This window comes from Haliotis rubra, unplaced genomic scaffold (assembly GCF_003918875.1).
Source record: "Haliotis rubra isolate DU_JTF1 unplaced genomic scaffold, ASM391887v1 Scf35, whole genome shotgun sequence".
Classification (NCBI taxonomy): Eukaryota; Metazoa; Mollusca; class Gastropoda; order Lepetellida; family Haliotidae; genus Haliotis; species Haliotis rubra.
Window position 1 is genome coordinate 1,332,784 of NW_025767024.1, and position 21,047 is coordinate 1,353,830.

General features: G+C 37.7%; 1 protein-coding gene across 1 annotated transcript in view; it reads right to left on the reverse strand.

Moving 5' to 3' along the window:
* Window positions 1–999: 999 nt before the first annotated feature.
* The window catches only part of LOC124285022 (homeobox protein Hox-B1-like), a 34,076-nt gene continuing 14,028 nt past the window's right edge, over window positions 1,000–21,047 (reverse strand). Inside the window, exon 2 of the mRNA XM_046721164.1 lies at window positions 1,000–1,812. Within this exon, the coding sequence (XP_046577120.1) occupies window positions 1,475–1,812 (338 nt within the window). The 3' untranslated portion in view covers window positions 1,000–1,474. The remainder of the gene's footprint in view (window positions 1,813–21,047) is intronic.

Here is a 21,047-nt window from a genome sequence, read left to right on the forward strand (position 1 = left end):
GTTCTAAATTATTGATTTCGTTATCGTTTACCGATCCCCACCTTCCAATTCAGTAACAATAAAATATATAGCTGAAAACAGCAGGGTGATGAGGAATTCACACTAGGTTACATCTGAAGGAAAACCTCGCAACAGTTAACTTTAAAAGACATCTTTAAACTAAAAATGTACGACTGAGAAAACACAAACAACCTCCGTGTCTCTATTTCAACTTGATGGCTACATTTTGTTATTTGAGAACGTCCACTATCATTGTCCAGTTCGATTGTGTGCAGATGTGCATGGCAACATTGTTTGACATATTTTCACTAACTCTTTCAAAATCAACAATTAATCATCTAATGGTCTACATACGTCTTTGAAACAAGTACAGAAAGTTGTCATGAAGTTGTTCTCTCTATAAACAGGAGCATAAACACATCGGTGGTCATTTTGTTTATGTCACGTGACAGATATTTGTGGCCTTTTGTCACTCGGGTTGACTGACCGTTCATGAAACTCGAACTCAAAATGATAAGGCAATTCGTTCGCTCACATACACCACACTTGACTTTTAATGAGTGAGAGAGTGAGGGTCTGATGCCGCTTTCAACAGTACTCCAGTTATATCACGGCCTGCCAGCTTAGTGTGAGTGAGTTTAGTTTTATGCCGCTTTTAGCAATTCTCCAGCAATATCACGGCGGGGGACACCAGAAATGAGTTTCACACATTGTACCCATGTGAGGAATCAAACCCGGGTCTTCATCGTGACGAGCAAACATTTTAACCACTAGGCTACCACACCGCCCCTAGCTTGGAGTGAAAGTCAAGCTAGAAGTCTCAGACGCTTGCGACTTTGGAACAGGGATTCGAACCCAAGACAGGTTTCTGACGTACCCAAGGGAAGCAACTCTGCGGTGCCTTAGAGGATTGGGTCATCAGTGTCCCCTGACTATACATGATTTTGAAAAAAAAGAGATGTCAAAATATAACTTAACTTCTCAGTGGATGTTTTTTAATCCTCAGGTCTTGTGAAATTAAAGATGAGCTAGAATTCTAATCAATGTGCCCCTATCGACAATTACAAGAGTGGATAAGGATATCTAGAAGGTAATGTCATGACCTCATATTTCATTTGTTATTGAATTGTCATGGTTACGCCTTTTTTTGTCCATTTCGTGTACTGTATTGCCCATACGGGCATATTTCTGGCAAGGAAGCTGCAAGTTCTAGTAAAAGGAAATTGAAGCGAAAGAAAAAGTCCTTTGAAAACAATGTTGTAGACTTCAAAGGATGGTGTCGACACAGTTGAAGAGTTATGCCCCTTGACACCACATCCGGTTATCTCGACGCCATATTGTGTCCATGTCGTCACTTCCGGTTTCACTGACGTATTTCAGCATTTGCATTTCTCCACTCATCACGGGCATTCCATTTCGACACAAACGAAATGAAATCAAAAGATGAAAGATATAACAGCTAGACACACAATATTTAACGCGCCTCATGGCACAAACTTAACGTTGGGACTGAAAGCCCTTCAAGTCCAAGTTGGCACGAATTTTCATTGCCTTTCTCGAATTGTATCTCCCTCATTCGTTTCTTTTGCTTCATTCGCCGGTTTTGAAACCAGATTTTCACTTGTGTTTCATTGAGCCCTAAAGCTGCTGCTATCTCAATTCTTCTTGCGCGGGTGAGGTATTTATTAAAATGAAACTCTTTCTCCAGCTCCGTTAACTGTTTATTTGTAAAATTGGTACGGCCCGATGCTCCTCCTTGCTGTTGCTGCTGTTGAGATGGTGCCGTGTATCCATACTCTCCAGGTTTGCCAGCTGAAAAACGAAAAGAACGAGAAAAAAATCAATTCTTTTGATGAATGATACGTCAGTCTGTCTGACTGAGAGATACATCACTGGTGACGGGGGAAAGCGATCTGAAAGCGACAACACTCCATGCAAACTGTGACACTTCTATGATGAGTTATTAATTGAATAATGGCACACTAAATGAGCGCTAATTTCCTAATTACTCATTCATCAATTTGGACTTCCTACAGAAGAGAGCTAAGGCGATATTTATATCACTTTAACGCCTGGTCTTGTGAAACCGACACCACGTCTATGACCAAGGTGCTATGATATATTTCAAAATGTACATCTTATTGTCATTATCGCCTTGTAAATTTCCGCCTCGTCACAGACAGCGGTGGTGGATCCAAAGGAAACAGGTTGTTAATTACGAAATTGAAATGAGAGAATTTGCAATAGACAAGATTCCTTCACGGCTGTCAATTACTTCTTAGTTTTCTGTTAATGAAGGCACACATAACCCGCCGAGAAACTGTTACGAATGTGACATCTCTTTGTTATACTGTAATGGATGGGTTCGCAAGTCAGTTTCAATGATGCCTTGTCAATATCTGTCACGCGTAGATTTCTCCTTACTAAGCTCTAACGCATGCGCCTTTGTCGATGTCAGATATAAACATGTTCATGTCAACGTCGACCCAACATAATATGTCCACACCCATTTATTCCCGAGGTATTTCCAATAAACAAAACAAATCCAATACACAATTACTTCCGGGACGATATGAATCTGTTAAGACCAAACATCCGTACTGCTCGGTGAAAACGTATCAATAATCACAATGTGTAAATGAAAACAGCTTCTACAAGTTTCAAACCACACAATGAGTATTATATGGGTTTCATATTCACTAAACCGGAAATGAAAACTGATTGATTTAGAAATATTTTTCCTGAAGTTAGATCAACATAACTGTTGATTGAATTACACAGGCTATCGTAAAAATCATATTGAGATGAACAAAATAGTTATATTATGACATCTTTTGTCCGTATACACTGCAAAGACTAGCCTCAAAGTGTATTAACTCAATTCAATGATGTTAACATAGCAATGTAAATCCCAGAACGGAATGTAGGCCTCAGCAAAACATTCTAGCCTTCTCCCGTGCTATATCAGGATATCGTTGGTAATGCAAATATTACCCAGTTCTCTAGTTCTTTGAACGTAAGTGTTTGACAACACCACGCCATTACATGGACCATACTGTAAGCACTAAATTGAACTAAAGTGTGAACTAAGAGCTAATACGACATGCAAACACAGCTGTACCTATATTGTCCTACAGCGTCTCCTAATGACGATGCCCGCGTATAACATTTCAAGCTTGATACACAAATATCGTTCAATACACATGTACGCATTCACTAAGCGTACATATGAATATTAAGTCAAAAACATCTTCATATGCACAAAATAGCATTTTTATGAGAATTAAACTAGGAGTCCTCTTTACATTAAGATTTCAGGGTTTTATTATATTAAAAATATATTTGTATTGTACATGCTTCCAGTACTGAATTACACCTCAGTATTAAATTTTCTTTTTAAATAAAATTTAGTAATTTATGTTGGCGTGGAACTGGAATGGTTTTCTTTGTACTAAAAATTTATCCTGCGAAGGCGCTTATTTGTCATTCTTAACGTCTAGATCAGGCAATTTTATTTCATTGACGCTGCCCTGTTTGTAAACATTATGCTTCGCGTGGCTATTACGATGTCACGATAAAACACCCGTTTTGCATTTTTATACGGTTTGATTGAAACGCGTGCCAAATTGTACGCGTTAATTTGAGAGTAAATCTGATAGTAAAATCTGTTTAAAGCGGCATGCCTAATCTATTGCAATATCTGATATGGTATAAAAGAGAAAAACGATGGCTTGCATAACAATATTCAAATATATAATATGAATTCAAAAATAAAAAAACATACAGAAACGTCTGGAAAACCGGACCCAATTGATATATGTTTAATATGAAATAATGCGAACATATATAATAATATTTAGGTTATATTTGATATTGCTAATATGAGATCAATAAAACCTTGTCACTGATTTCCAGATGTAAGATAATATTAAACACTATTGTCGTGTGTGGATTCCTAAAATAACAATTAATGTAATATACAATCCCAAATAGTAATAGATCGGTAATATGTCATAGAATTACATAGCTTCTGCTCTTACTGAGTTTAACAAAATGCAGGGGTGGCATTCAAAATGAAATTAATCATCTATATAGATTAATGTTACACGATATTTCCAAATAAACAGGCAAGCTAACTGTTAATTTAATAACAATGCAGCCGTAGCATGATGGATTGGCCAGCTTAATAAACAAACCCAGGTTCAGAGGAAATTGTATCCTTAAAAGCACGGTATTTCGTTGACAATAGCCTAATATTCCTACATATTAATGTTATTTGAGTTTCACTTAAGGCAATATCCATAAAAATATCTAACACTGCAATATCTGTTCTCAGGTTGTTTTCCGTTGGTATGAATATAAATACAATCTGAATGTAAGTATTTTCTAACAAGGAATGATGATAAGTGATGTTTTTAAATATAATACAAAGTTAAAATCAGAATTGAGGAAATGTATGAAGATTATCTAAGGTAAAAATAACGCAAGCGTTTCGTCCGTATATAATTCATACACGATTGATTTAATAGCTTTTGGATTTACCATGTGTAATATATTCCGCAGTACGTAATATATTTATTAATATTCACTATATTCAATTCACAATGGACTAAACACAGACCTTTTCAGTGTCCTCAAACCACGACTATCAGTGAATTCTTTCACAAATAGAATTCGAGGCACATTTCTGAAATCAATCGCTTGAATTAAAAAAACCTTTTCGCCATGAGATCAAATGTTTTTAACCTTATAAACCCCGCAGATTTTCATTTCCAAAAATGAAACATTTATCCCGACTTTCTAATGCAGTTTCCCGTGCTTCATTCGGATGACATTAGAATTCTAACGAGTGCAAATGAACATTTTGTACACCGAGTTAAGCTGTCAAGCTACGAAAGGGAAGGGCTATCATTTAATTGATCAATTCACTTTAAACCAGTATCATTCATCATGTGCGCGAGTTAAATCGCGAGTTGTAGATGTTAATTCACCACAAGCACGGTAAACACATGCAGTTAGCCAACGTGGAACATTTGTCTTCCGACGCCGATTGCAACTGTTCCAAGACCAACCGTTGTTACTATCAAAACATATCAATTACACGATCGGCGTAAAAGCGATGGCCGATCTATAATTGTATCTTTGCAATGGACAATTAGGTTTTGGCGGGGACAATGCCAAAAGCCATTGAGACCCATGCCGCGTAATAGAAATGTACAAGGTTTGATTTCAATCGCGCGCGAACAGGTGCCGCTCGTGCTGAAACTGACATGACTTTGTCATGCACGTGCAGAATGACCAAATGGGATAAAACTGCATTTACCTCCAAGAAAATAATGAAATGAAATGACAAGGCGACGAAAAAACCTTAAAGGCTAACGAAGCAAGGAATTTTGCTCTTCTGCCTCTCACAGTACGATACCCTCGTCAGAATGTAATTATAGAAAAGGATTAATCTACTGGCAATGTTATCAGCGGAAAACACTCGTGCTTTTCACATGCCATCAATCCAATGCTATTGAGTCAAAGTGAATTTTTAAACTCCGTTACGTTTTGGTCAGGCCAGACGTAAAATTAACCACATGGGTTTTATAAGGACTACTAGAACTGCCACAGAATACCCCAACCATGCTACCAGCGTCACCAACGACATGACTACAAAGCCATTAGAATATGAATATAATTTCACTTTCAAATTAATCAAAATTTAAATTCACACGATCGATCGTATTAAAATATGATTAAAGATAAATATTCAAGAGCGAGTGTAACGTTCGTACAACCGTTATGTTAATCGTCAACACCTGGTGACAAGTTTAAATCTAAAGATTTAACAGTTATCTTAATTTCCATCGTATTAATAATTATATGTCCAGGCGGGTTTAACAAATTAAAACATCGTGTAAACAAAAGTATGCAGAAGATTTGGATCACTATTTAAACTGCCATTAATGTATCCAGAAAAAAAGAAAACTTTATGTGTTTTTTTCATATTTGAAATCACAAGTATTGGTGAAATAGTTACGATCGATAGAAACATCAAGCGTGCTTTGGAATATGTATAATCTATCATCGATCGGGTGATCAATCAATAATGATCATAAGCTTAATTAGCGATGTTGCATGAAATTATTTTTTGATGAATTGATGCAATTAACTCAAATATTTGGGCTACAAATTAATTCATCATCGTTGATAGATGTAGTGGTCAGTTGCATTTGGCAGATGGCATGTCAGTGTGAAATTGTCGACATAACTAGCATGTCATAAATTGTAGGGTAGAAATATTTGACATATCTATCTCATACCGATTTCATTAATGTTGGGTGAAATGATAGTGTTCGACTGATTACAGTGAATAATTCGTGAAGAGCACGAAATAATTTAGATATTTGACGTTTTAAAGTTTCTGACAGATACGTAACATCCTTCCTCTAAATAGTCACAATCGATGAGTATATTCTAGTTCACATTCACATATGCAATAATAACCCTCTATGAACTGTATCAGAATCTCAATCTCAAATTGTGTACTTTTAAAACTATTTCTACTTGTTAGCATACAAAGCATATACAATGCACTTCATGTTATAAACAGGTTACTTTATAACTGATTTTAATCACGAACTATTCATACATTTTATATTCCTTGCAGTTGACGTATATTTTCATAAATGGAACTTGCGTAATGTACCAAACCCTAAATTAAACTCAATATCTTATGTCTTTTATAGTAATACATACTTCAAATACGTCGTGCCTTAAACATTAGCCTTACTCAAAGGCTGCACTGAATGCTAGGCCCATGGATGCATGGTAAGATTATCCTTTAAAGAGCCAAGTCTAGAAAAGTACTGCAGTCTGAGGACGCCAGTTTGTTATAGGGACAACTTAGTTCATATTAATATGTTGGCGAAATTATCATTTAAACTAATGATTATTGCCTTAGAGACGTATCCAGGCCTACTAAACATATACAGGATATACTATTCTCATAATACCATAATACAAAAAGTCAACGAATAAAATTCTGCTTTATCTAGATGTAGTCAATGTTCTACATGCATTGATAGTGTGAACTCCTTTAGCAGTGCAACGCATACCTTCTAAAAATATAAATTATAAAACATGATTTGTATGTATTTGAATTTCTGATTGAGGGTATTAATTTCATATTAAATCTCTGGGGAAGTTTTACGTCCTTAAGAGATGTCTACGGTTTCTCTCGTATATTCTTAGGTATCATTAAAAGACGCTTAACTTAGATGCATACACAGTGCTGGAGGATCAGCCCCTAGTATAGTATAGCCATAACTATTATTCTGAACTTGAGTACAATGGTACCAACAATGTTTTTTGACATAAATTCTCGGGCAAAAGACAGTATGCTTTTCGAACTTTGATTTGATGGACACATTGCAGATGTGGTTAAAACGTTATTAGGAAGAACACAGTCACCAACACACATGAAACCGCGTGTCTAAAATACAAGTAACTCCCATATTAAATACAACATATCTAATACATCACCGTCGAATAACTTTCGAATAACCATCCAATAATCTTATCTAATACATCACCGTTGAATAACCATCGAATAACCATCGAATAAGCATATCAAATACATCACCGTCGATTAACCATCGAATAAGCCTATCAAATACATCACCGAATAAGCATATAAGCATGTCAATACATCACCGTTCTAAGGATAGTCAACCTTGTTTGATCGAATAAGTCGCACTCATTGCAATAAAGTTGCAATCACCTTGAATACAATTTCAAGTTCTATGGATAGAATCAAATGCTTTGAAACTATGTTTGATAACGGTCAAATATGGGTTTAGTATCTTTGTTCCGACATTTTATAAGAGGAATTCGTCACGTTAAATTGGCAGTAGTCGTTACGGCAGCATGGTGGCACAATTTGTTTTGTTTATTGGGTTAAAAAATATTCGTATGAGCATTAAGACGTGTTTCGTCGGCGACAGATGTTAAGCAGATGCTTTCGTTTAAAATTGTTTAAAAGCTAAGGTAGAATGTTGTTACAAGAAAGAAATCCACAGTTGGACATTTGACCTTCCTTTGCATGTGTTTGATACATAGTCCACCGATGGGAAGTTTACACTCATATTTTCTCGAACACCTAGTGTCAACACTGTTTGATAGTGGTTCATAAGCACGTGTTTATGGTGGAGTCGGATTGGTACAATGGATTCTGCTTTTAGCAGAGAAGGGTATATGGGAAGGGTATTCGCGCTTTGATTGCATTAAAATCGTTTCTTTTTTTATGGAATTTAAAAGTATTTGCACAATGGAAAATGCTTTTGGATACCAGATCAACCACGTTTAAGGTAAAAAAATAGCAAAGAAAGGAAACACCACAATATACGAACACATTTGCCAAAGGCTATGAATTCGACAGTATTAAATGCTTAGCATTCACTTGGTTTGCATGCAGTACGTACACTGAATACAGTGAAAGTATAAATAAAAACCAGACCGAAAAATGCCCTCATTCTGTAAAATAATATGATCTACAGTATAAATCCTCATGTCAGAAGCTAAATCTTTTCCCGTCACATTTGACAGTAGTCGTCATGAATGTAACATGTTGAGTCATCGTGTTCAGGTCACGTGACGATCGATGTCGTAAAATATGTTCGATTAACGACATGGGCGTCGTAAGACTCACTTCCGGTCGTACAGTTCCGGAGGGTGTGAAGTGGCACTTGTTGACACTGGCGCGTCTTACGGTTTTATGTACCCTTTATTATACATGCCACGGGGTTCTAAATGTGCGATCATGCGAATTTGGAAATTATTTATGACCTTGCATTGAAAAGAAGAAGATTTAAGGATTATTTGATCTCTTAGCGCAAAAACAGAAGATCAAAGACACGACCTGACTACAGCTCGTCACGAATTCCTGTGTTTTATCGGTGCTCTGTCGCTAATATTTTATGCAAATAGTCATGTTCGACATTTTACGACGAGAGTTCGGAAGATGTTAGTCATCGAGGTATCGGTGTGGTCTGATGACTTTATATACTTCACTTACGCCGTAGTATATACTCTCATAGAGAGCGGTCTGCTATGGCTTCTACAGATATTTACGTGTTTTAAATAAGGTCTCAATTTAAATTCACAGCAGCAATCAATTCATTATTTTATAATAATAATAATGATAAGTCATCTTCTATAGCGCACAGTCTCCAAACACCAAGTGATTGCTCGCGGCGCTTAATCAGAATCGGATTCTTATTACCCCGGATAACCCAAGCTGTCTGTTAGGCGCTAGAAGGTTATAGTCACATGACTTTACCCAACCGGGTACCCATTTTCTGCTGGGTGAAACATTTTATGCGTTATTTTAAGTGACGAAATAGCATACTTACATTATACTTTGATGTTCGTAAAAGAATATGTTTTCCTATATCAAAACTGTTCTTAAATTTCGTGCATGTTTACAAACTTTAGAAATACGTTTATTGGAACTGATTATACCCGTATGTTCATATTCATATTCATCCTCAGGTCAAATGCAAATGTGTTCGTGTATTTTATATCATATGTTAATTGACATGAACCAACGTGAAATTGACCATCTTTCCACCAGCAATGATGTCGGCCGGGATCAAAGACTTTGTGAAACCGACACCTGCGCTGTACTAGCAACACATGATCAATATATATTAGACACGTAGAGTAAATCTCCAGGGCAACATAAGATCCCCCATTTAAAAGATTACATGCAAATGAAGCAGCGGAGAAAAATGTTCCCTCCCTAGACGGCTGTCATTTCTCAATGTTATTAGTCAATTGATGAGGTTCGTATTTTGGACCATGTGTCCAGATCTGCGTGCCGGGCGTGCACATATGTTGGTACAGAAGCCGACGTGGGACACAATGACGTCTCTACTGACCGGCTTAACAAACGAAATAGGTTAATTAGTGAGTGAGTATGGTTTTACGCCGCTTTTAGCAATATTAATGGCGGGGGCAGTAGTTAATTGATCATCATCACTGTCATCATTATCATGATCATCATCACCATCAGAAGTAGTAGTAGTTTTGGTGGTTGGGTTTTGGTGCTGAAAGTGGTGGTAGTAGTAGTAGTAGTAGTAGTAGTAGTAGTAGTAGTAGTAGTAGTAGTAGTAGTAGTGGCAGTGGTAGTAGTAGTAGTGAGCAGCAGTAGTAGTTAGTAATTGTAACGTCACATCGGCAAAGTTGCAGCCATAGTAGTGACGAGGTAGTAGTAGTAGTAGTAGTAGTAGTAGTAGTAGTAGTTTGCCTTTGTAAAGATATGAATCTAGATTTCTTGTATTACTACACCATCTTCTAAATGCCTTTCTTCTCTTTCATTTCACCTCATTGTTTGTACATAGTTAATTATATCAGGGACGGGGCGTGCGGGCGGGATTTGGGGTGGGCTGCCATGATGCGGTGTCATAGAGTTAGAACAAAAACTATACTTCAGTGCTGCATATGCATACATGTGTTTTTACTGTTATGTACGATTTTATCTGTCATAGTGTCTCGTAGGCCATATGGCCGGATGGTATACTTTTTAACTGTTTTATCTGTGTGACACTTTTTTAGCAATATATACCATGTGACACTTAAATAAAATATTATCTTATCTTATATCTCCTTCTTCCCTTGCGCTTGTATATATATGTACTTTATTTACATATCTGGCTTCCTATACATCTATATATATACTGTACGGTTCACTTTGATCATTATCCACCTGAAGAAGGGGCAAGAACTAGCCCAGAAACGTGAAAAATAAATCAAGAAGTTGTTATCCATAACATTTGTCTTGTATTAGATTTCTTTAGGTAAATGTTATCATGTTATCATGAACATTATCATTGACTATTGTTATCATTGTCACTAACATTGTATGTCATTGGTATGTTAAGATGTTGACAGACCTGATTCCATTATTGGTATGTTAAGATGTTGACAGACCTGATTCCATTATTGGTATGTTAAGATGTTGACAGACCTGATTCCATTAGTGGTATGTTAAGATGTTGAAGATGCTGACAGACCTGATTCCATTATTGGTATGTTAAGATGTTGACAGACCTGATTCCATTATTGGTATGTTAAGATGTTGACAGACCTGATTCCATTAGTGATATGTAATCAGGTGTTGACAGACTTGATTCCATTATTGGTATGTTAAGATGTTGACAGACTTGATTCCATTATTGGTATGTTAAGATGTTGACTGACCTGATTCCATTATTGATTTCATTATTGGTATGTTAAGATGTTGACAGACCTGATTCCATTATTGGTATGTTAAGATGTTGACAGACCTGATTCCATTATTGGTATGTTAAGATGTTGACAGCCCTGATTCCATTATTGGTATGTTAAGATGTTGACAGACCTGATTCCATTATTGGTATGTTAAGATGTTGACAGACCTGAAGGTATGTTAAGATGATGATTCCATTATTGATGTTAAGATGTTGACAGACCTGATTCCATTATTGGTATGTTAAGATGTTGACAGACCTGATTCCATTATTGGTATGTTAAGATGTTGACAGACCTGATTCCATTATTGGTATGTTAAGATGTTGACAGACCTGATTCCATTATTGGTATGTTAAGATGTTGACAGTCGATGTCGACTTCACATTACGAAGAACACGACGTTTCGTAGTATATGCTTCCTCCATCATCACTTGAAGTTCCTCCTTCATCACTTGAAGTTCCTCCCAATAAAGAAGTTGGCATCCATACATTCTCACCTTTCATGCTAATCACTTCTTCATGCCGTTCTAAGACGTTATTGGTATTGTTTAACTTATCGCTTGAGGAATGTCAGTGTTGATTTCAAAATTATGATTACAGTTATCATCATTAACAATAATTACAGTACAACTATATCATCATCATCATCATCATTGTCGTCGTCGTCGTCGTCGTCTCTTGTTCCACTGACGAAGGACATCTGTAATTTCTTTCTCACGATCACCTGAAAGAGTGGTGCCGACGCGTGCATCGATTACAAGGAAACAACGCATGCGTACTCAATACAATGAACGCCATCTGACGTCAAAATTGAACAACTCGTAAATGAATATCGTTAGTGACTGACTCGGGCTATCATGGCACCCGCCATAACCCGGAACAAGAAAAGGGGGACACGTCCCTGTCAGCGGGTTATTTGAAATCGAAATACTCCACCCATAGACAACCTGGCAATATGGAAGCCAGCTTCGGGACACGGCGTCACAATATGGTGTACGTAACCTTCACGCTTTCCCCGCTCTCAGTCACCCGCTTGCAAACACGTGGCCCAATATTGAGCACATGTTAGCGCTCCGAGTGTGAAAAACAAACGCTATAAATGTTCAGAATGATCGATGTTTGGTCCCCATGCATTCGCAAACTCACCATTGTGAATGTGACGGGGTTTGACGAGGTAAGAAAGGCTATTGTGCTCGGTGTTTTCACGGCGTTTTATATATCCCCCGATGGGGGGGGAGGAATCCAGTCAACTTGCAATTGCCTCTCACTGATTGCCTGTCAACGGCCTGGCAGAATGTTTAATTACACTGTGTTATGCAATGAATATCATTATACAACAATTTCACACGTATCTCTGCTCGGCAGGGTAAGCCCAATGTCCATTTTACCTTAAATGATATGAACATGTCTATGAGTACGTTTTGGGTTGTTAACTCCAGTAGCCCGTAACTGTGTTTGGTGATATCTACACTCATACATTTCAACTTGAAATCGACAATGCACGTCTTCAACGCAGTCTCTACGACCTGAAAACAATCCAGTCTAATAATTCATGAACAAAACTCAAAATACAGTCTTCAATAGAACGATTTGACAGCAAAGAAATTTCCTATTTCTTACAACAGTTTATCGAAAACCAGACCGCTCAATTTCGAATTTGTTATGTTTTAAATGCACTAAACATTTGTGTTTAGTTTTTAGTTGTTATTGTACGATCATAGTTTTTAATCAGTTTAATTCATATTCCTACCTGAGACACGAATAAATAATAATTCTAAATACAGTTATGGTCAAGATCTACCAACTTCAGGACCCTCGAAGCTACATCATTTAAACATCTCACTGTTTCTTTGTCTGTCGAGAAAACAAGCAAGACTCCGTTTTATTTTCTCACTGACACTTCAATAATTATTTCCAGTGTTCGTCGATGATGAATGTGCTTCAGTTACAGACTTGGCTTGTGCTAATCTGTTATACGGGGTTTGTGTGTGACCAGCGCGCACGTGTGGGGAGAATGATAAATGATGGAGTATCGCACTTAACGGGTAGCCGACAGCTCATTCAGGAAAGCTCGGGCGTGCTCGCTACGGTCGGATGAGAGTCTTGGAAAGTGGAGCTATCATTGCAGCGAAATAAGGGACTGGATTTGGTTGATTTCCATGGAGAATAAACATCAATATTTTGAGAAAAGATAGCAGGAAATGGTATAAAAAGCGGAGCTTCCTCTTCATTTGTACGGAAGTTCGTTTTATGAGAGGTGTAGAAGTACTTTCGTGGCAATTACCATTGTAATCTTTGGGGACTTCGGAGACATATGCTCTCTGGTCATAGTGAAAAGGAAACATGATGTATATTTGAAATTAGCTGGTTTTAGAATCAGCGTGGACTCATAAACAGCAAATCATTGTAGCCAAAATTCAAGATGAAAGATATCTACCGACTCTGGTATGAACTGAATTAAAAAATTCAACGAGTGAGTGAGGTGGTTTTGAACCTGTTGCAAACATACACCCTGGAACCTAAGTTTTCATATTTGTGAAACGGTAATAACATTCCTAACTCCGGGATTCCCCCCCACATCTGACAGACCTCACTTGATGTGACCAAACCATAACAAACATTATCAAATCGTAAGTAGGCCGACAACGGTCACGTAACACTACGCACTGAGACCAAATGACAACTCTGATATGTGTCACCATGGAATAACCATTTCCTGTTTGTTATATTCTAATCACCACTAAACAATGACTTGTACTTTCTTGTTCTGTCTTCATGAACACGGCTATAGGTGTAAATCTTCATCGACCAAATGAGGCATCTTGATGTGAACAGATTTGAGATGAAATGCTTACTTTCCTTAGCTCGTACATATCCACATTTATATAGAAAGTTATACTATGGTATTCCAGGCACATATCGCCTGATATGTACATCTCCATGTACTTAGCACTGACTAGCTACACGTGTCTATCACACGGTTTGAGCGGAATACTAATAACCCTATGACACGAGCGTGGTGACGTGTACATTGCATGTACATTTCAACCAAGGATACACTGCCACGAAGTCAGTTGTTCTGATCTTTCAACGTTATGTATACCGATTAGCAAAAAGTGTGAAAGATTATCTTTGCCGCTTACAAACTATTTGCCAAAAATAACACATGTTATACTTGAGAATACACTTTCATCAGTAAAGTTGAAATTCTATTATGGTTACATTTGGCCCTTTCCAAAAGGCATATTGTCTTCATATTTGCCCAATCATATTGGGTACGAAAACCAGACAACCATTGTTCCTTACTCGTACTATTACTCCTTACTTATTGCTATTATTTACAAACTGCCTTACATCCAGGTCTAAAGTTTCAAATCAAAATATCTCATACCTGTAAATAAGCTTCCTGATTAGCAATGGTTTAGCTATAATACGTGAAATCCTCTCTCAAATCTGTGATCAATATTTACAGAAAGGTGAATCCTTTCCCCATATCTAAAATAGTTTACGGCCATGAACAGATCTGTTTTAGAAAAAACCAAGAAATTGTCAAATGTGTGAAGTTTGATTACTTTTCTCATATTTCAACTAAACGTCATGATCAGTAAATTACGTAATAGTTATAACATATATCAGATAATATTATCATCATATCATCATCAACATTATGATCCGTAAGCTGCTATGTCCAATATACGCTGTACATTAATTATATTCCTGAATGAGCCGTGTACAGAGTGAAACCCTATGTTATCGATTCAATAAAAGACAGATATTGAACGTAAGGGCACAGATTTCAAAGTGGCACAACGTCTTGAAATCGTCAGGATCTATTCTTCTCCAATAACACAACCTAAAGCACCTGTCATTGGTGGGTGTTGAGTCGTTTTAACAAGTAAATACTCCAAGTGAAGCCACGAGTATATTATTCTACTATCTATATCAATAATAATCTATCTCACCTGACGGTTTTGTGGGTAATTGTAACGAAATCTGTTTGCAAAGTGTATCCAGAATGTCAGCAATGATCGATCTATATAACAATAGTAGCGAGGCCTTCGCCATGGCACGAGGACGGATTACCAAGAGGGTTCCATTCAGTTTTGTAGCAGAGCACAAACATATTAAATGGCTTTCTGACAGCAGGGTTAATCACCAAACTGCCTTTATGTCTATAACAACCACTTCGATTCCATTTACCGACGGGCCGGCAACACCGCTCATGGCCCTCGAAAGTCGATCAGATTATGCCCCTGTTACAGAAAGGCATATCGTCTCCCAGAGATGGAAGATCTTGCATAGCTTTCGTTATTTGTCATAACAGAAATGGATGCTTGTAGTTATATATATGATGTGGGTCACAGGGCAGATTTTTCATCGTTGGTGTTATTTCGTTCTGGAAATGGATTGGCATTTGTGTACATGATCTGTGTAGTGTTGTAATCTTTGTACTGATTTTGTGGAACTGAGAAGACACGCCATTTTAACAAATGTAAAGATGTATTGAGAAGAATGGTGGTATAAATCTGCTACTTAACTCCCCACTCGGGATTCGAACTGATGTACGAATGTTCTACGGTTGGTTGGTATTCCAACATCGGTGGGTTAGTGATACAACCCAGGAACCCGAATCCACAAACACAGACAATCCTACCAACGGACATGAGATGTAATGAAACGGCTTCACATTTCGCTTACAGTGCACACAAACATACATTAACATCGACTGACCTATTTACATTTTCATGTACATTTCAGGGTGAAATAGGATTCATACAGCTGACAAGATGACAGGTAACATGTCATTACAGAAATGTGCTGCTCCGTGCACCTGCAGATAGACACGGCAGTTCAAAGCCAGCAATGTCTAATCAAGATCGAGCGGATGTGAAAATACATCTGAAGATTCTCTCTTAAGTTGTTAACATGACTTTGAAGATCGTACTGCTTCTAAACGAACAGCCACATAACAAGTCTTTCTACCCTTTCCGCCAATCGCTTTCCTTCCCAACCAGGCTTGTTTCGGGAAGACGGATTAGGCAGTTTTGCTATGACGCTTACATGAGGAGAAGGACGTAGCTACACGACCGAGCAATCTGTGAGAGAGAACGGGCAAGGGATGACCTTTCCTTAAGAGTTAGGACAACCAGCAGTCATGTCTCACGATAAAACAGCCAAATACGTCCAGGTCCAACTACATGAATTCCGGTTGGATATTCTGATCCCGTTTTAATTCGGAATAAAAATATATAAATAAACTTTTATTGTGTCGAATTTTGATGTGTCTGAAGTACGATTGTTTGAAGTAAATCTTGATCTCTGCTAATTCCTTCTTAATTCATTATGTGTCGAACATCGGATAACTCGAAGTATTTTCAACTTCGACACATCAATGTTTAACTATATTATGGTTCAATCAAAATCAGTGATGACACCGGGTGTCCGCGAAAAGGGTATTTATGTCACATATGAAAAGGGATATCAATGCGATCTACAATGTGTAAGCTGCATTTGTACCTTCAAGCTTCAGGGTTTGTATTGCTAGAGAATTAAGCGCTGTGTGGAGGTGCCGGGGCCAAGGTGCCTGGGGTGTATAAGGTGGTATCAGGCAGTCATTGAGCTCTCATCCAAGCTCTGCCTAATCCCTAAAAGAGATTTATATGATCCTGTTATTCTGCTGGTGTTTTCTTTACACATAAATCTAATAGGTAGATATTGCACCGGTGTCGCGTGCGGAAAGAGCATTCGATTGTGACGAATTCAATATAGGTCTTCAAACTTTTGGGTACGGCTCAATGGTCTTCCTTTAAGCAAGCTGTCGACGTCTTGTACAAATAGCACATATTACATAGGCAGCAACGATAGCATGTTGTTATTGTAAACTATAGTTATAACGAATTCAAAGGGATTGTAGTTCGATATAACTGTAGTTCGATATCCGCATATTCGACTGTGATTGTCCTGTTTTTGACCATGAACGTGATCTGTACTCAGAATTCGAGTATCCGACACCCTCGATAATCCGACACTATGCTGTGCAACGGACGATATCGGATTAACGAGACTTGACTGTATACAACAAGTGTCTGAGATCAAAACAGTTCGTCATATCCGCCAGTTCGTTATAAGCGTGTTCGTTTTAAACGTAGTTTACGACATATTACAAAAGAAAGGGTAGTTTAGCAGAAGTGTTGACAGTTTTTCATCCATCTGATACATTTCCATCTCTAGAATCTCCAGAACAGAAAATATTCCTTCATTCCTTCAAATAATTCGAAGGGGCGGTCGGGTAGCCTAGTGGTTAAAGCGTTCGCTCGTCACGCCGGAGGCCCGGGTTCAATTCCCCACATGGGTACAATGTGTGAAGCTCATTTCTGGTGTCCCGTACAGTGATATTGCTGGAATTTTGCTAAACGCTGCGTAAAACCCAACTCACTCACCCAAATAATTGATAATCGGCTGGCTATCCATACACAGCCTTTGGCCGAATAAACACAACTGATACCATTCTTTAACATCATCCCCTCTCCAACAGGACCAATTTTCCACCCTTTACATCTTTACATGCATTGGAACATGGCAACAACAGCGCTGATATTAACCATTCGGTCCCTGGTGGGGGCTAGTTTGGAAATCTGGACACACAGTAATGTTGTTAAGTCTCGTTAAATTTCGCGACACCTCATTTTAACCAACCCCCACGACACAGGAGGGTAATCTTTTCTCCTCATAAAGTGTACAACGTGCTATCCCGCGACAGCCCAAGGCTCTTGAAGAGCCCTAGGCGGGGCTCTTGGGAAGGAGCATAGTTAAAGAGACAAGTATTAAACGATATTTTTATTACCGATGCGCTTTGATCTTTGACATGAGATATGTGTTTCTGTCTCTCAAAGCATCAAACTAACGTCAGGAAGATGGCGCCTGTCAATTGTTGCCATTTTTTCAAGAAAGATGTATTTCTGTGTGAGTTTGTGTGTGAAGGAACCCGATAACATGACCAAATAATGAGCTTGTATTCTTAGTTTGTTTGTGACGAGAAATGACGAACGCAACGCTCTTTCGAAATCAACAGAAGTGAAGGGTTTGGTCTGGTTTTGTGAAACTAGTTTTATGGTTTAATATAATGATCATGAATCATGTATGCATGTATAACTTTAGTAAACAGACATATTTAGAATCAATGGTCAGAAGTGTGACAGAAGAAAAAACACAAAACTACATGAACATCTAAACTACCATAAGATTCATTTACATAAATTATGATTTTAAGTACGGACGTCTTTGTGCAAACTGTGCGAGCGGTGGTTGCTAGCGGTGGATCAAGACATGCCAAACCCTTTACGCCAACACCTGGTGTCAATACAGATTTTTAGACAACCATTGATGTAATTTTCATTACCATTGTCTATTACGCCCAATAAAATCCGTTTCAACAGCTTATTATTCTGTGGTGTTTTGAATTATACCCACAACTGTACCTTTCAGTGCAATACACATTTCTCATAAAAGGAACCCAACGGTTTTAGTGGTATGGTTGCTTTTGTGTAAAAATATAAGAAACGCATTGCATATTTCAGAAATACTACCAGTGAGAGTATGTTCCTGGTAGGACATGAACCGCCTCGTTACAATCACATTCAAGAATTCGAAATCAAGACACGGGTCATAATCAACGTATGTAAATATCACGACGGGGGATACCAGACAAGCAAAGACATGAAATGTACACGCCTTTTTCTTCCTTTTAATGATCCCAGACAATGCAGCAATTGGTATCAGTGTGAAATGAACATCTCGGTACAAGACTAAGCTGTTCCTGATGAGCGGTATCTTGGTCTAACGGCACCAATGGAAGGGAGAAGCTATTCTAAAGCCTGCGTGTTTCTAATTTTACAGCGTCGTTCATCTTCTTCCCCGTCATCAGTCAGACTCGGTCTTTCCGAGCCCTTGAAATAGGATACTATTCGTCGATGTGGATCCCGCGATCATCCATCAGAGACATGTCCTGTTTTAAGGGGTCTTTGCGAGTTAAAACATCATTAGAGAATGCTGCATTTTAGACGAAATTGAACAAAATAAAAATAACGAATCACAACAACTCAACACTGGATATTTAGAGCACAAATAGAACACATGTTTTGTACGGTCATAGAACATAATTGAGATTTTTGTGAAATACGTTCTTTTCCCTTTGAACGATAACGTAGTATATATGTTCTCTTTGCTATTTCATTTAGAAGGAAGAACTGCAACCTTTACAATTTAACAAAGCAAAGAAACTCTTGACAGTTTCTAATCATTCCGAAGTTTTTCGTAGTGAGAGATAAGAGTTTCATTCAATTAAAGGCTACGAACATAATTAGTATCGAATGAATAAATTACTTCAAATAGCACAAAATATTTTTCTACTGCCCTTCGATGTGCATTTATAACAAGTTTAAACACATTTTACAGTTTTAGATATGTACACTCACTGTGAATGTGTAACTTGTTATATAAATATTTTACGAAAAAACAAAACGATAATTCCGTGGGTTCTGAAAGGACATTCTTGAATGAATCACGATTATCGGTTTTACGCTTGTGCAAGCAATGATCGATGAGAGTTTAAGGTCGGGCATTTCAGTAAACTCCCTCATGTCTATTTGTTTCACGATTTAAACAAACACACAGAACGTGGTAATACCATCTAACGTACAATTTCGTGGAAAGGGCGAATTTTTCGGGTCATGGATAAACGCATTTCGTCCGAGCATCATGCACGGAGGATCAGACGGAAATTGGAAATGAAAAACATCAAATAAATCAGTTTCAAAAACTGACACTTTCTTTTGCAATTAACATTTTTTGCATCTGGGTAGATTTTTTCCATCACTTTTGAATTCTTTCCTGAGAGGTCGGTATTTTGGCTTCTATCGTAGGCTTTCAACTGCAACCAATATGTCGAGGAATATTTTTCACATTAGCTCCGATGTTAATTGAAACTGAGGACCATTGCGTCGAGATCAGTCGTGCTGGGCATATTTCTTACACTCTACAAACAAAACTTGGATTTACTGTCAAATAGCTATGTTCGGTATCGTTCCCCATAGCCAAACGGTCCCCTAAAAAATTCTGGCCCCAAACCCTCCCCGATCTCAACTATTTCCGGTTGTGCGAAAGTGTCACTTTTCAAAGCAGAAAGAGAAGTCTTTTTCGAATGACTTTTTAGATGACATGCAATAATGTAGATAGCTACACCGCGATCTGTACGTTTTCTTTCCTAAATAGGTCTGAATTATGCCCGCGATGCGAATTAGTGAAATACTTCACAAGACCGGCGAAAGCAACGAGAACTTTTATAAATAATTCAACGAAAAAACATACAGATATATGCTACTTCGTAACATATGAATCATTCATAATGATTTTTATATGTTTATCTACATATATAACATGCGTCTTATCGTGCTTATTGTATTACGTATACTAGTATTCATATTTTTATAAATAAATAAACGTGAAATGAAACTGAGCTCGAATGCTGTTCCATCCAGTGTCAAGTTACACATTCATCTTAGTCCAGTGGTATAATTACACATAAGAAGTACACATTAACTTTAAACTATTCCATTCCTTGTGATAGAGGCACTGGATGACACATTAAGACGTGATCTAAACGACATCACAGGTAATTTGTCCAAAACTTACTTCTTCTGGTCACATACTTTCATCTCGATAGAAGATTACATTAACTGACCAATCACCTTAATGAAAAATTTAAAAACACA